The sequence below is a fragment of the Pollachius pollachius genome, assembly GCF_949987615.1.
Source record: "Pollachius pollachius genome assembly, chromosome: 6".
Classification (NCBI taxonomy): Eukaryota; Metazoa; Chordata; class Actinopteri; order Gadiformes; family Gadidae; genus Pollachius; species Pollachius pollachius.
Window position 1 is genome coordinate 393,362 of NC_136939.1, and position 16,104 is coordinate 409,465.

General features: G+C 49.8%; 1 protein-coding gene across 1 annotated transcript; it reads left to right on the plus strand.

Moving 5' to 3' along the window:
* The first annotated feature begins 752 nt into the window (after positions 1-752).
* Positions 753-15,994, plus strand: stip1 (stress-induced phosphoprotein 1). The gene is made up of 14 exons (XM_079738836.1): positions 753-811; positions 3,205-3,414; positions 3,723-3,864; positions 7,349-7,490; positions 7,895-8,060; positions 8,984-9,110; positions 9,966-10,068; positions 10,299-10,419; positions 11,125-11,221; positions 11,706-11,830; positions 12,625-12,661; positions 12,749-12,852; positions 14,471-14,643; positions 15,425-15,994. Exons 1-14 carry the CDS (start codon positions 803-805, stop codon positions 15,495-15,497), a joined length of 1,629 nt encoding a protein of 542 aa, XP_079594962.1. The 5' UTR covers positions 753-802; the 3' UTR covers positions 15,498-15,994.
* The last annotated feature ends 110 nt before the right edge of the window (positions 15,995-16,104 follow it).

Genomic DNA, 16,104 nt, shown 5'->3' on the forward strand with positions numbered 1-16,104 from the left:
CTGCAGAGGTGCTGCGAGATGCGAAGCAGAGATGCTGCATGGACAACTTTGAGGATGCAGCGCAGCAGTTGACGTCGACTAAGTGAACGAAATCCATGCATATTAATTGTGTTGATGTATATAATCATCCACAAACAATAAAAAAAAAAATGTGCGCACTTTTTAAAACTTCACACTTTCATCATCATCTATCATCTTAGTCTGACTTAGGGTTATTAGTCCACATCATCATATTGATCATTTTGTTTCGTTTGTAACCTGGACCTCTGCTCCGGGAGAAAACAAACTGAAACTACTCCATGTGTTCCAGTGTTTATCAAAGACTGCGGGCCCCTTTCAAAACCTCATACATAACAAGTCATAGACAGAGGTAAAGGTGATTTGGACTTTAATAAATATATTTTATTTGAATGATGAATTAACTCAGTTTTTTATCTTTTAATAATTACTAGTTGATATTTAATATATTCTAGTTTATTTCTACTAATAATAATGTTTCAGAATAAGCAATATATATACATTGAATTTCTGATATGATGCCGTGTACTGGGTGGCAGTTCGTTTTCTAACTTTCTCATCGGCGCAGTGTCCCCATCCCCCGCCGAAGACGCGGGTTTGTAAAGCAGAACCTGGCAACCTGGGGCTGGTTCAGCGGCGGCGCTCCGGTCTCAGGCTGAACCTGGCAACCCAGGGCTGGTTCAGGGGCGGCGCTCCGGTCTCAGGCGGAACCTGGCAACCCGGGGCTGGTTAGGGGCGGCGCTCCGGTCTCAGTAGCTTCTGGAAGGAACCTCATGGTTGCACCATGGAGAAAGTGAGTATCTGCATTAGCCTGCCTTTTAGCCCCAAAGAACCCGTTTAAAGGTTTAAAACATGCGGTGTATGTCGGGTGGGGGGTCAGGGGGGGTCTCCGCTCTACGCGGGGTCTGAGTGCTCACCGCCCGGGCCATTCGGATCCTTTATCAGCCTGCTTTGTGTCATGATACAGCTAACGAGCTAACACTAACCAAGCATCAACGTCACTCTGGAACCTTGTTGGACTCGGATCCCTTCTCTGCACCGGGTCCCTGGTGGGGGGGGCGGACCACCACCTAATGGACGGGCTGGGTTTACAGGGTCTGATGAGGTGGTCCAGCTCCGGGCTGGTCTTAGGGGAGCACCGTAGCTAGCGGCTACCATGGGGCCGGCTAGCCTCCAACTATGAGTATTAGGGCTATTGGTTTATTATTATTAATCATGTAAGTTGGAGGAGAATTTCATAAGGGCTCTCTATCCAGATTGAGGTCCACCCAACCAGCTCATCAGCATCACGTACTCTTAGCTTTAGCCGCAAGGACAGTCGGTTAAAGCCCCTAACTTCTCATGCAGTGTGAAGAGTACTTGGTGGGTCTCCTAATCCCTGCCCCCCAGCGGGAGGGGTGAGGGGTCTTTCTGGGTCTGCCTCAGCCTGTTTGGGCCATAGCTTCCACATGCAGTCTCGAATGTTCGTTCGACCTTTGAGTTGTAGTGATGTGACTGGACCGACCGCCGCTTCACAGGCCGTGAGTTCACCTTAGGTCTGTTGTAGTCAATAGAGAAAGTTGGCTTTTAGAGAAAGTTTTGTTAATGCATTTCCTCAAGTTTAATTCATTGCATTAATTGCATGTTTAAATATATGATCTGATTAGCATTATACATTTTGTTTTTAGGAACTGGATAATTCAAACCCTAAACTTTGAGAATCAATTAAAATAGCCAATTTATTCTACTTAAACCTCACTACAGGCTTCACATTATATGTTTTGTTTGTTTATTCATGAACCTCAAACTATTTAACATCCTTACTGTACCGACAGCGATATATTGTTTAACTTTCTTATGACAAATGCACTTATTGTAAATTGCTTTGGATAAAAGCGTCTGCTAAATGTAAAGGTAAATCTCTGAGTAGTAAACCCAATCTGAACCATAAAGTGAACCCATTAAATCTCTCCAATACCAAGGAGTGTAAAGCAGGGGGGGGTAATGCCAGGGGCCATCTGTATCTGGGGCCCCAGCCAGGTGCTGCACTGAGTCTGTCAGCAGCAGCTGAGTCTTGGCCGTTTGACTGAAAAGACCAGCCATTGTGTTGCCAGATATCTTGTAATTAAGCTTTAGGTTGTGAGAGAGAAGGCTGTCTGGAGCACTATGTTTAATTTGTGTCGTTAACACTGCTGCTATTGGGGAGTTGTCCTACTTGTCTTCACATATGGGTGTAGGTGCATCCTCCATTGCAACCATATGGGCTTATCAGCAAGGCCTTAGTGTTCTACCCTGGGGTAGGAAGTATCCCCACTCCAGCCACGCCACTTACCCAATAACCCCTCCCCTCCACTTACGGAGCTGTATATGAACAGTGTTATGTCTGGCACATTTCATACACATTAAAGTGCTCATACTTAAGGATTTAGTGGCATCTGGTGGTAAGGTTTCAGATTGCCACCAACTGAATCCCCCCCCCCCCTCACTCCTTCTCCAACCACTCAGGGGGGGCTGCACTGGTCTGCACTGCCAGTAGGTATTCAAATCATCCCCTGACGGCATCGAGTAGCGTAGGGTCAAGTGAAAGGGTTCCTTGATAGACTCCTAGGTCGTAGCCTCCACAGAACAGTTTGTCCCCTCTGGGCTACTGTAGGGACCTGCTGGGCTGTTGAGGAGGAGGCCGCTCCCTATGGAGATATCAAAGGTTAATTCTGAGCCAACGAAAACAAAAGTCTTATTTTCATAGGATTTAAAACTAATTAAATATATATTTAAATATTACATTCCATTTCTGCCAAGTCAGTGAGTCTACCTGCCTCCAAATAACACGGGCTGCACCTTTTGAGGCAAGGTGGGCCGCTGGGGACCCAGCCAGAGTAAGGTGGACATTGGAAGAATCTCCCCTCTCTCCTCAGACCTCTCCCCTGAAAGAGCTTTACATTGATCTATTGCTCTTTGGATGTAAAGAGAATTTAAACAAAAAAGGCTTCTGAAATAGTCTCGCTGTGACAACATGTAGTCCCTTCAAATGTATGAAAAATATCAGAGTAGCTGTGGTTTGTGACCCCGTGGAACACGGCTCCCCCTCCTTCCCAGAACTCCCAGTGGCTGTTTTAGCATCTGTGTTGGAGGCTGAGGAGAATGAGGGGCTTCACCTCAGCCCGCCTGTTGTGAACTAATCCGCTCCCTCCGGTGTTCTGTCGCCAGGTTTCGGCATTAAAAGACCAGGGAAACAAGGCGCTGAGCGCGGGGAAGGTGGATGAGGCGGTGCGCTGCTACACGGAGGCGCTGGCCCTCGACCCCTCCAACCACGTCCTGTTCAGCAACCGCTCGGCCGCCCACGCCAAGAAGGGCAACTACGAGAGCGCGCTCCAAGACGCCTGCCAGACCATCACCATCAAGCCCGACTGGGGCAAGGTGAGATCGATATGCCCTCCATTATTCAGCTGCTTATGGCTGGGGGAGTCTCTTAGCCCTGAACCGAGCTCCCCTCACAGGTTTGGGAAGAAGACGGCCTTTTAAAGGCTTTCAAAATGTTTTTCAAATGGTTCCTCGTCGTTTAACACAACACTTGAAGAAGGCGACATATTGTCACCAAGCGCTACCGTTTGTTATTAAGTCTGGTTGTACTTAATACTATAATGTTTGGTAACTTAACGCTCTGGTGCAGAGCGCCCCCGGTAACAAGTCCCGTCACACTGACCTCCGACCCGTCTGGTTACCAGGGTTACTCCCGGAAGGCGGCGGCGCTTGAGTTCCTGGGCCGCTTGGAGGAGGCCAAGGCCACGTACCAGGAGGGCATGAGGCAGGAGCCCAGCAACCCGCAGCTGAAGGAGGGGCTGCAGAACATCGAGGCCCGGCTAGCAGGTAGGGGTCCGCTAGTCCCTCACTAGCAGGTAGGGGTCCGCTAGTCCCTCACTAGCAGGTAGGGGTCCGCTAGTCCCTCACTAGCAGGTAGGGGTCCGCTAGTCCCTCACTAGCAGGTAGGGGTCCGCTAGTCCCTCACTAGCAGGTAGGGGTCCGCTAGTCCCTCACTAGCAGGTAGGCAGCCCTCGGGTTGAAGGGGGATGGCATCCCCCTTTGGAATTAAAATGATCAAAATCATCCCCCTTCTGAAACAGCCATCCCCCCTTCCCATCCCCTGTTATTTTATCTATTAATGTGGAAATATTACCGCTATTTCATTATAGCGGTTTCCTTTTTCAATTCGGCGCAACGTTACTTTTCCCAGGGACAGATTTGACAGCGTTACTGCATTCTCGGGCAGTATGCTATTGCGCAGGCACGCTTGCTGCGCGCCTGCGTGCTTGCGCAATAGTGCCTTAACGAGCTCTCATTCCACACCGTACGAGACAGACACTGGTAGCCTGAAGCTGTCTCTGCACCTCAGACATCGCTTTAGCAGGCAACTCTTTCCCTTTTTCTCCCTTTCATTCCAACCCGTGAGCAACTCTTGTCTCCCTCCTCTGCCGAATGCATTTTTAAAAAAAAAGAATAAGAATCAGTTTTTAAAATCCTTAAATGCGATACATGCCCCCAAATCGTGTGATGCGTCCGATCAGCTGCGTTTTGGGGGATCGATGACAGTAGTCATCGCTCTTATATTATCCCAAAAAATATATAATAATATAATAACAATGATAATAATAAAAATAATTATCAAACCGTTGGTCTTCCACCATATGCGCTGTCATCAGCACAAATGATCTGTTCCCAGGAGCGTAGCCACATGGGAACAGCCTCACTAGGGTTCACCCTGGCCGGAGGTTGGCCACGCCGCTGGCCCCCCGATTCTGATAAAAAAAAATATATATACAGTGGGGCAAAAAAGTATTTAGTCAGCCACCAATTGTGCAAGTTCTCCCACTTAAAAAGACGAGAGAGGCCTGTAATTTTTATCATAGGTAAACCTCAGCTATGAGAGACAAAATGAAAAAAAAAATCCAGAAAATGACTGATGAATTTATTTGCAAATTATGGTGGAAAATAAGTATTTGGTCACCTACAAACCAGCAAGATTTCTGGCTGTCACAGACCTGTAACTTCTTCTTTAAGAGGCTCCTCTGTCCTCCACTTGTTACCTGTATTAATGGCACCTGTTTGAACTCCTTATCAGTATAAAAGACACCTGTCCACAACCTCAAACAGTCACACTCCAAACTCCACTATGGCCAAGACCAAAGAGCTGTCAAAGGACACCAGAAACACAATTGTAGACCTGCACCAGGCTGGGAAGTCTGAATCTGCAATAGGTAAGCAGCTTGGTGTGAAGAAATCAACTGTGGGAGCAATTATTAGGAAATGGAATACATACAAGACCACTGATAATCTCCCTCGATCTGGGGCTCCACGCAAGATCTCACCCTGTGGGGTCAAAATGATCACAAGAACTGTGAACAAAAATCCCAGAACCACACGGGGGGACCTAGTGAATGACCTCCAGAGAGCTGGGACCAAAGTAACAAAGGCTACCATCACTAACACACTACGCCGCCAGGGACTCAAATCCTGCAGTGCCAGACGTGTCCCCCTGCTAAAGCCAGTGCATGTCCGGGCCCGTTTGAAGTTTGCTAGAGAGCATTTGGATGATCCAGAACAGGATTGGGAGAATGTCATATGGTCAGATGAAACCGAAATAGAACTTTTTGGTAAAAACTCAACTCGTCGTGTTTGGAGGAGAAAGAATGCTGAGTTGCATCCAAAGAACACCATACCTACAGTAAAGCATGGGGGTGGAAACATCATGGTTTGGGGCTGTTTTTCTGCCAAGGGACCAGGACGTCTGATCCGTGTGACGGAAAGAATGAATGGGGCCATGTATCGTGAGATTTTGAGTGAAAACCTCCTTCCATCAGCAAGGGCACTGAAGATGAAACGTGGCTGGGTCTTTCAGCATGACAATGACCCCAAACACACCGCCCGGGCAACGAAGGAGTGGCTTCGTAAGAAGCATTTCAAGGTCCTGGAGTGGCCTAGCCAGTCTCCAGATCTCAACCCCATAGAAAATCTTTGGAGGGAGTTGAAAGTCTGTGTTGCCCAGCGAAGGCCCAAAAACATCACTGCTCTAGAGGAGATCTGCATGGAGGAATGGGCCAAAATACCAGCAGCAGTGTGTGAAAACCTTGTAAAGACTTACAGAAAACGTTTGACCTCTGTCATTGCCAACAAAGGGCATGTAACAAAGTATTGAGATGACCTTTTGTTATTGACCAAATACTTATTTTCCACCATAATTTGCAAATAAATTCTTTAAAAATCAGACAATGTGATTTTCTAGATTTTTTTTTTTTCATTTCGTCTCTCATAGCTGAGGTATACCTATGATGAAAATTACAGGCCTCTCTCATCTTTTTAAGTGGGAGAACTTGCACAATTGGTGGCTGACTAAATACTTTTTTGCCCCACTGTATATATAATTAAATTTAAATATTTTTTAATTAAAAAATCACAAACAAAAACGGTCTAAAGAAAGCTGAAATATATGCCCTATTAGTTTGATCTAACCTTGACTTATTATTCTTATTTGTGTTATAATTTGACATTATGAATAAATATTGACAATGGAGTCCACCACCCACCCCCCACCACAGTAATAATGTCCTGGCTACGCCCCTGTCTGTCCCTAAAACTTAAAATCCACCATCCCACCAGGTGTTTTTTACAACAAGACCACTGCAGGTAGGGGTCCGCTAGTCCCTCACTAGGGGTCTGCTAGGTTCCTCTCTAGGGGTCCACTAGTCCCTAACTAGCAGGTAGGGGTCCGCTAGTCCCTCACTAGGGTTCTGCTAGGTTCCTCACTAGTGGTCCACTAGTCCCTCACTAACTGGTAGGGGTCCGCTAGTCCCTCACTAGCAGGTAGGGGTCCACTAGTCCCTCACTAGGGGTCTGCTAGGTTCCTCACTAGGGGTCTGCTAGGTTCCTCACTAGGGTTCTGCTAGGTTCCTCACTAGGGGTCCGCTAGTCCCTCACTAGGGTTCTGCTAGGTTCCTCACTAGGGTTCTGCTAGGTTCCTCACTAGGGTTCTGCTAGGTTCCTCACTAGGGGTCTGCTAGGTTCCTCACTAGGGTTCTGCTAGGTTCCTCACTAGGGGTCCGCTAGTCCCTCACTAGGGTTCTGCTAGGTTCCTCACTAGGGTTCTGCTAGGTTCCTCACTAGGGGTCTGCTAGGTTCCTCACTAGGGGTCTGCTAGGTTCCTCACTAGGGTTCTGCTAGGTTCCTCACTAGGGGTCCGCTAGGTTCCTCACTAGCAGCGGGTTCATTCTCAATAAATGAGTGCGGACGTCGTGGATGGAACCCAGACCGTGTGTGTGTGTCGTACCTTCCTCATGCTAACATGCGTCTTCCTCCCCAGAGAAGAAGATGATGAACCCCTTCTCCATGCCCAACATGCTGGAGAAGCTGGAGAGCGACCCGCGGACCTGCGGCCTGCTGGCCGACCCCAGCTACAGAGAGCTGCTGGAGCAGCTCAAGAGCCGGCCGTCGGAGCTCGGCACGTACGTACCGCCCCAAGCCCTCCTGGAGCTACGTAGCACGCGGCTAAAGGGGGCTACTTGCATTAGGGTCAGGTTTTGCTATGCACAAAGCTATGTGTTATTTGGCGCTGGGCTAAAATGGTTCAACATAGCATAATGCTAAGTGTCGCTATGTAGCACATGGCTAAGTGTCGCTATGTAGCACATGGCTAAGTGTCGCTATGTAGCACATGGCTAAGTGTCGCTATGTAGCACATGGCTAAGTGTCTCTATGTAGCACATGGCTAAGTGTCGCTATGTAGCACATGGCTAAGTGTCGCTATGTAGCACATGGCTAAGTGTCGCTATGTAGCACATGGCTACATAGCGGGGTCCTGGAGGAGGAGTCCTGCAGCCTCAGCATGTCCCCTGCTCCCCGCTGGCAGGAAGCTGCAGGACCCCAGAGTGATGACCACCCTCTCGGTCCTGCTGGGGCTGGACCTGGCCGGGATGGACGAGGAGGAGGAGCCCCGGCAGGCCCCGCCCCCCAAGCCCAAGGAGACCAAGGCCCCCGCCCCCAAAGAGGAAGACCTGCCCGACAACAAGAGGAAGGTGGGTCTACCTCTACGACGGCGTCGTTAACGTCTCCCCTCATCCCACCTTGAGGCTAATCACCCGACACTTCAACTCTCCATAAAACCTGAAACGGCCACTTTGATCGATCCAGGCCGTTAAGCTAGGAGGAGCCCACTGGGGGGTGGGGGGGGTGTGTGTGTGTGTGTGTGTTGGGGCCTGGGTAATGTGTGTGTGTGGGGGGGGCCTCAGTAATGTGTGTGTGTGTGTGTGTGTGTGTGTTTGGGGGCCTGGGTAATGTGTGTGTGTTTGGGGGCCTGGGTAATGTGTGTGTGTGTGTGTGTGTGTGTGTTTGGGGGCCTGGGTAATGTGTGTGTGTGTGTGTGTGTGTGTTTGGGGGCCTGGGTAATGTGTGTGTGTGTGTGTGTGTGTGTGTTTGGGGGCCTGGGTAATGTGTGTGTGTGTGTGTGTGTTTGGGGGCCTGGGTAATGTGTGTGTGGGGGACTGTGTGTTAGGGACGCGGTGCTGGGTAACGCTCTTTAGGACGTTACGGACGGTAAACGGGTTTCTGTGACATCACGATGATGCGTGTGACGGCGGCCCCTCATGGAGAAGGACGGGATGGCTTCCTGCGGCTCTCGTTGCAAAGCTGCAACCTAAACAAAACGGCTGGCAGCTACATCACGATTAACGCTCCGAGCGGAAACGACAACCAAATTCTGCTCTCCAGCTGTGAATAATTGCCACAATAAATCAACTTAATTGCAAGCAATTTATTAATTTAGTTAATATGTTAATGTGTTGCCCATTTGAGTCCATATTCAATATTCTACAGAACCTATTATTCTCTTGTGTAATAATGAATAATTTGCTTACTTGCGGCTGTTAATTAATGCCAAGACCTGCGTTAACCTTTCAACTGCTTTGGTAATTATTCTGATTAATCCTCATTGTTGTGGCAGGCTTTGAAGGCTAAAGAACAGGGGAATGCAGCGTATAAGAACAAGGACTTTGAGGCAGCGCTGCAACACTATGAAGAGGCCGTCAGCCACGACCCCAGCAACATGACCTACATCTCCAACCAAGCAGGTACTGACTCACCTGGGAGGAGATCAACATCACCACTCAACAACCAGTGTCTCCCAGTAACTCCCAGTATCTACGGGGTAATGGGGAAGAACATTCACCCCTCAACCCGCAGTGTCCCAGTATCTACGGGGATACTGGGAGACCAGACGAACCAAACTCACTTTTAGGATGCTCCAAAAGGTCAAAGATTCCCCCCACTTACCAATCCATACCGACACTACAACCCACCACCCGCACGTCTCCCATCTAGACGTCCAACTTGGGCAACAGAATGGGAATCCAAAGACATCCCAAACAAACATCTGGTGTCAGACCCGACCCAACCAGTCCCTGGTACCAACCTCCCTAGAGACAGTGGTCCACCTTAAACAGATCCCTGGCACCAACCTCCCTATGAACAGTGGTCCACCTTAAACAGATCAACTGGTACCAACCTCCCTAGAGACAGTGGTCCACCTTAAACAGATCCCTGGCCCCAACCTCCCTAGAGACAGTGGTCCACCTTAAACAGATCCCTGGTCAGGGTTCCTGCTTGGCCAGCCTTCCCAGATGGGAAGCAGGCCGAGCTCAATGTGTGCCTGCGGAGAGAAGCAAACTATGGAGCATGTTTTTGAAGCCTGCCCTTTCCAAAGACTGAAAGGAGGTCTAATCTCCCTCCACCATTTAGATCAAGAGGCCACTGCTTGTCTTGAGAAATTTGCATTCGCTAAATAAAATAAATACAGGGTAATAGAGAAGACATTCACTCCTCAATAACCAGTGTCTCCCAGTATCTCCGGGGTATGTTTGATATCTGGGGAGGCGTGGGGAGATGTGATGCTGTCCACAGAGGTCCTGATGTTGTCTTCTCCTCAGCGGTGTTCTTTGAGAAAGGAGAGATGGACAAGTGCAGAGAGCTGTGTGAGAAGGCCATCGACGTGGGCAGAGAGAACCGAGAGGACTACAGACAGATCGCCAAGTCAGTTATGGTTTCCACACAAATATATATCCATGATCGATTTCTTTCTATGAGCAAAGCTACACTTGTTTCCTTGGGTGGCCAAAGGAGAGATGCATGGTTTTCCTATCCAGGATGTTAAAACCCCAGTTGTTTGCTTATTGTTATTTGAAGAAGTGGCCCATGCCTTCATTCTGTGACCCCAGCTGTCCATCCTGAGTGAAGCTCATGTGATCTCTCCTCCTCCACAGGGTGCTGGCTCGAATCGGGAACTCGTACTTCAAGGAGGAGAAGTACAAGGAGGCAGTCCAGTTCTTCAACAAGAGTCTGACGGAGCACCGCACCCCCGATGTCCTGAAGAAGTGTCAACAGGTCCGTCCTTACTGCTGAGAGCATGTGTCCTCTGTCCTTACTGCTGAGAGCATGTGTCCTCCGTCCTTACTGCTGAGAGCATGTGTCCTCCGTCCTTACTGCTGAGAGCATGTGTCCTCTGTCCTTACTGCTGAGAGAATGTGTCCTCTGTCCTTACTGCTGAGAGCATGTGTCCTCCGTCCTTACTGCTGAGAGCATGTATCTTCTGTCCTTACTGCTGAGAGCATGTGTCCTCTGTCCTTACTGCTGAGAGCATGTGTCCTCCGTCCTTACTGCTGAGCGCATGTGTCCTCTGTCCTTACTGCTGAGAACATGTGTCCTCTGTCCTTACTGCTGAGAGCATGTGTCCTCCGTCCTTACTGCTGAGAGCATGTGTCCTCCGTCCTTACTGCTGAGAGCATGTGTCCTCTGTCCTTACTGCTGAGAGCATGTGTCCTCTGTCCTTACTGCTGAGAGCATGTGTCCTCTGTCCTTACTGCTGAGCTAGATGTAGCAAACTCAGAAGTTAAACACTGCGATGTTTGCGTCACAATGGAGAGGTGAAGGGCCATTTGAGCGCGTTAAACCTCCTCATTACGTTCTTTCTACTTGTGCTCCACTGTGAGTAACCCTGGACTCAGAGCTCTGAGCGGCTCTCAGTGTCTCCTCAGGTTCAACGCTCTGGAACGGACCCTTGATGCACGCTGAATGTTCTCTGATCTGCAGGCGGAGAAGATCGTGAAGGACCAGGAGAAGATGGCGTACATCAACCCTGACATGGCCCTGGAGGAGAAGACCCACGGCAACGAGGCCTTCCAGAAAGGTGGGTTCTGGGTTGGTTCTGGGGCTGGTTCTGGGCCTGGTTCTGGGGTTGGTTCTGGGGTTGGTTCTGGGCTGGTTCTGGGCTTGGTTCTGGGCTTGGTTCTGGGCTTGGTTCTGGGCTTGGTTCTGGGGCTGGTTCTGGGCTGGTTCTGGGGTTGGTTCTGGGCTGGTTCTGGGCTTGTTCTGGGGTTGGTTCTGGGCTGGTTCTGGGGCTTCCACTGGCCTGTGGGCTCGAGGCAGCTGGGGCCTGTACTGGTTTGTTTTTGGGTAAACCATCGACACGCGTTCTAAATGCTAACAGGTGAAGTGTAATCATGGAACCATGGAGGCTGGATGTGTTGTTTTAGTCCCGGTGGAGGATGAATTTGAGTTGTCATGGTTCCCCAAAGACCTCCGCAGCCCACTGAGCGAGATGTATGGTCAAAGACATGGAGACCATGTCCCCATCTCCCCTCATATCCAATGTGTATGTCTGTGTCCGCTAGGCGACTACCCCTTAGCCATGAAGCATTACTCTGAGGCTATCAAGAGGAACCCCCGGGATGCTAAGCTCTTCAGCAACAGAGCCGCCTGCTACACCAAGCTGCTGGAGTTCCAGCTGGCCCTCAAGGTGACCACACACACATGTTAGGCACGTGCACGTGCACGCACGCACACCCCTATGTAGGGGTGGGAATCTCTTGGCACCTCACGATTTGATTCCGATTACGAGGTCAACGATTAGATTCTAAAGCGATTATCAATGCATCTCGATGCAACAATTTTTTTTATGTACATTTCCATGCGTGATTTTCAAAAATATATACATACATCTGAGTTTGCTACTCAGAGTTTGCTAATCAATTCCTATTTTTGTGATGATCATTAAAGACATCAACAGATGAATTAAATTATCTAATATTTTATTGGAGAGAAAGCTTTTTTCACAAATATGACTTTCCATGAACAATGCAATAATCAATGCAGCTTGCATTACAACACAATGTGGAGGTATGTAAAAAATAGGTTTCAGTTTTATTTTCTTTCTGTTTATTTTCTATGTCATTAAATAAAAGGCTGCTCTTGAATTAGAAGGAGTTCCTGTGTCTGGCTGTGAGTTTGCGTGCATGCTATGAGTAGGCTGAATCGCAATCGTGTCAAGACAAATCAGATTGGCCAATACACACTGAAGATAAATTTAATAATTTTTAAATTACTAAAATTACCCCTCTCTGGCGAACAGAATGTTGCAGCAGGCGAACATTATTATTATTATTATTATTTTTTAATTCCGATTATTAATTAACCTGCATCGAGATGGAATCGTTCTAGAGAGAATTGCGATGCATCGAAGAATTGATTATTTTTCTCACCGCTATTCATGCATGTGATCTGAACCACTTCTATTTGATTCCGTTCCCACAGGACTGCGAGGATTGCATCAAACTGGAACCCAGTTTCAGTAAGTCCTCTAAAGCAACCCTCCAGACACAGACTGAACATCTAACCTCGTGTTGAGACTGATTCATGCTCCTCTCCTCGTCTGCAGTCAAAGGCTACACGCGCAAGGCGGCGGCTCTGGAGGCCATGAAGGACTTCACCAAGGCCATGGAGGCCTACCAGAAGGCCATGGACCTGGACCCGTCCTCTAAGGTACGGCCGGGGTTCCCCCGTACAACAGGAACCAGGGGTGCTCCAGGGAGCGCTGCTGTTGGCCTTCAGTCGTCCACAACCTCGTCAGCTAGCGTCTCATTCTGATACCGTCTGTTCATCATTTGGAATTAAGCATGGGGTGCGTGGCCTCCACCTTTAAAGGGGAACTGGTTATTTATACGGTTTGTTCCCACTCATTTAATTAGTCAGCGAGGTTAAGGACCAACGTCCTCGACCCCCCCCCCCCCACTTACTGATGATGATCAGTGTGGGGGCAGGTTGACACATACAATGATCTGTATGTGTATGTGTGTGTGTGTGTGTGTGTATATATGTGTGTATATGTATGTCGAGACGTAATGAACTCTGAAAATAATGGTGAGTTGCAGCCCTAGTCATTGACTTAACGTAAGGCGGCCATGCTGGGGGTGTTGATGTATGACCTGACCTCCAACCCCTTGTTAACCTTGCCCCCCCTCCCTACCCCATGTTAACCTGCCCGCCCATGTTAACCTGCCCCCATGTTAACCTGCCCCCCATGTTAACCTGCCCCCCATGTTAACCTACCCCCCCATGTTAACCTGCCCGCCCATGTTAACCTGCCCCCATGTTAACCTGCCCCCCATGTTAACCTGCCCCCATGTTAACCTGCCCCCATGTTAACCTGCCCCCCATGTTAACCTGCCCCCATGTTAACCTACCCCCCCATGTTAACCTGCCCCCCCATGTTAACCTGCCCCCCCATGTTAACCTGCCCCCCACATTAACCTGCCCCCCATGTTAACCTGCCCCCCATGTTAACCTGCCCCCCCATGTTAACCTGCCCCCCATGTTAACCTGCCCCCCCATGTTAACCTGCCCCCATGTTAACCTGCCCCCATGTTAACCTGCCCCCCCATGTTAACCTGCCCCCCCATGTTAACCTGCCCCCATGTTAACCTGCCCCCCATGTTAACCTGCCCCCCATGTTAACCTGCCCCCCACATTAACCTGCCCCCATGTTAACCTGCCCCCCACATTAACCTGCCCCCCACATTAACCTGCCTCCATGTTAACCTGCCCCCATGTTAACCTACCCCCCCATGTTAACCTGCCCCCCACATTAACCTGCCCCCCATGTTAACCTGCCCCCCATGTTAACCTACCCCCCCATGTTAACCTGCCCCCCCATGTTAACCTGCCCCCCACATTAACCTGCCCCCCATGTTAACCTACCCCCCCATGTTAACCTGCCCCCATGTTAACCTGCCCCCCACATTAACCTGCCCCCCACATTAACCTGCCCCCCACATTAACCTGCCCCCCACATTAACCTGCCCCCCACATTAACCTGCCCCCCACATTAACCTGCCCCCCATGTTAACCTGCCTCCATGTTAACCTACCCCCCCATGTTAACCTGCCCCCATGTTAACCTGCCCCCCACATTAACCTGCCCCCCACATTAACCTGCCCCCCACATTAACCTGCCCCCCACATTAACCTGCCCCCCATGTTAACCTGCCTCCATGTTAACCTACCCCCCCATGTTAACCTGCCTCCATGTTAACCTGCCCCCCACATTAACCTGCCCCCCATGTTAACCTGCCCCCCATGTTAACCTGCCCCCCCGCCTATAGGAGGCCACGGAGGGCATCCAGCGCTGCCTGATGAGCCAGGCGGTGAGGAACGACACCCCGGAGGAGGTGAAGAAGCGGGCGATGGGCGACCCCGAGGTGCAGCAGATCATGAGCGACCCCGCCATGCGCATGATCCTGGAGCAGATGCAGAAGGACCCCCAGGCCCTCAGCGAGTAAGACCCCTCTCTTCTGTATGCAGGGAACACGCTGGGGTCCACCCCCCCCTGTTGGATGGACTCCCACGTTAAAAAAACGGCCTGTGCAGTTTAACGGCAAACATACAAATGTTTCCCATAATGATCTGAACTGGAGTGCGGCCCTCCTCCTTTACGGAGGGCCGTGAAGGAGAGCGGGGGGTGGCGAGGGGGTGGTAGAGCGCAGTAACCAGGCTGCTGCGGCGGCGCTCTGTCCAGCTGCTGGCTGTAGACATCAGGTGTTCTGGGCCGGAGCCAACACCGCTGATTGGACTTGGTAACAGAAAGTCCTTCCCGGCCACGCTGGCTCTTGGTCGGCTCCCGAGCTAAACTCAGCCGCTTCGTTTCTGTTGTGAAGACAAACTCGTAACACTACATAATATCGGCTCCGTCCCCAAGACTATAACCTATCCCCTCCGAGAACCGCCGTGGTTCTGATCAGCGCTCTGTTCCAGAGTACCTCTGTGGTTCTGATCAGCGCTCTGTTCCAGAGTACCTCTGTGGTTCTGATCAGCGCTCTGTTCCAGAGTACCTCTGTGGTTCTGATCAGCGCTCTGTTCCAGAGTACCTCTGTGGTTCTGATCAGCGCTCTGTTCCAGAGTACCTCTGTGGTTCTGATCAGCGCTCTGTTCCAGAGTACCTCTGTGGTTCTGATCAGCGCTCTGTTCCAGAGTACCTCTGTGGTTCTGATCAGCGCTCTGTTCCAGAGTACCGCTGTGGTTCTGGTGAACGGAGCATTAAGTGTGTTCTCTGTCCGCAGCCACCTAAAGAACCCGGTCATCGCCCAGAAGATCCAGAAGCTGATAGACGTGGGGCTGATAGCCATACGGTGATGAGAGCCGGCCACAGGGGGACCAGCCGCCTCCAGCTTCGCTTATTGTCTTTTTCTTGCCTCCCAGATCGTCTCAGAATATACCGACCAGGGTTTATTTCGCCTGGTTTATGTTTTTTTGTTTAATATGTTGTCGATCACAAGAGTTTGCAATGTGTTGGGGGGAAAAAACGTTGCCCATCCCTAGGTCATTATCAGAAACGATCCCCGCCCAAAAGAAAATGACAATAATTTGAAACGCACCTTGTCACAGTCCAAGTTCATCGAGTGGTTAATCATAAAACGGTTTAAAAAGTATTTCAAAGCACAAGTGTTCTTCATGTGTCATTCTAATCGGATTCTCAATATTGCATTTGGTCGTATCTCTAACGAGAGAAAGCATGTGGGTGTTTCTGAAGGCTCCAATCCTGGGCCAAGGTGGGGGCCATAAGGGAACCTTTGACAAGGATTAGGCAACGGCCGGCTGTCTGATGGAATAAATGTTTCTTGTGTACCTTACTGGGCCTAGCCTTGATTATTTTACTGTGGTTTCACCCGACGACAACAAAACAATTACCACACGCGTGTCATCCAAGTGTCCTTCACCTTTTCTAACGATGTGGGATTGC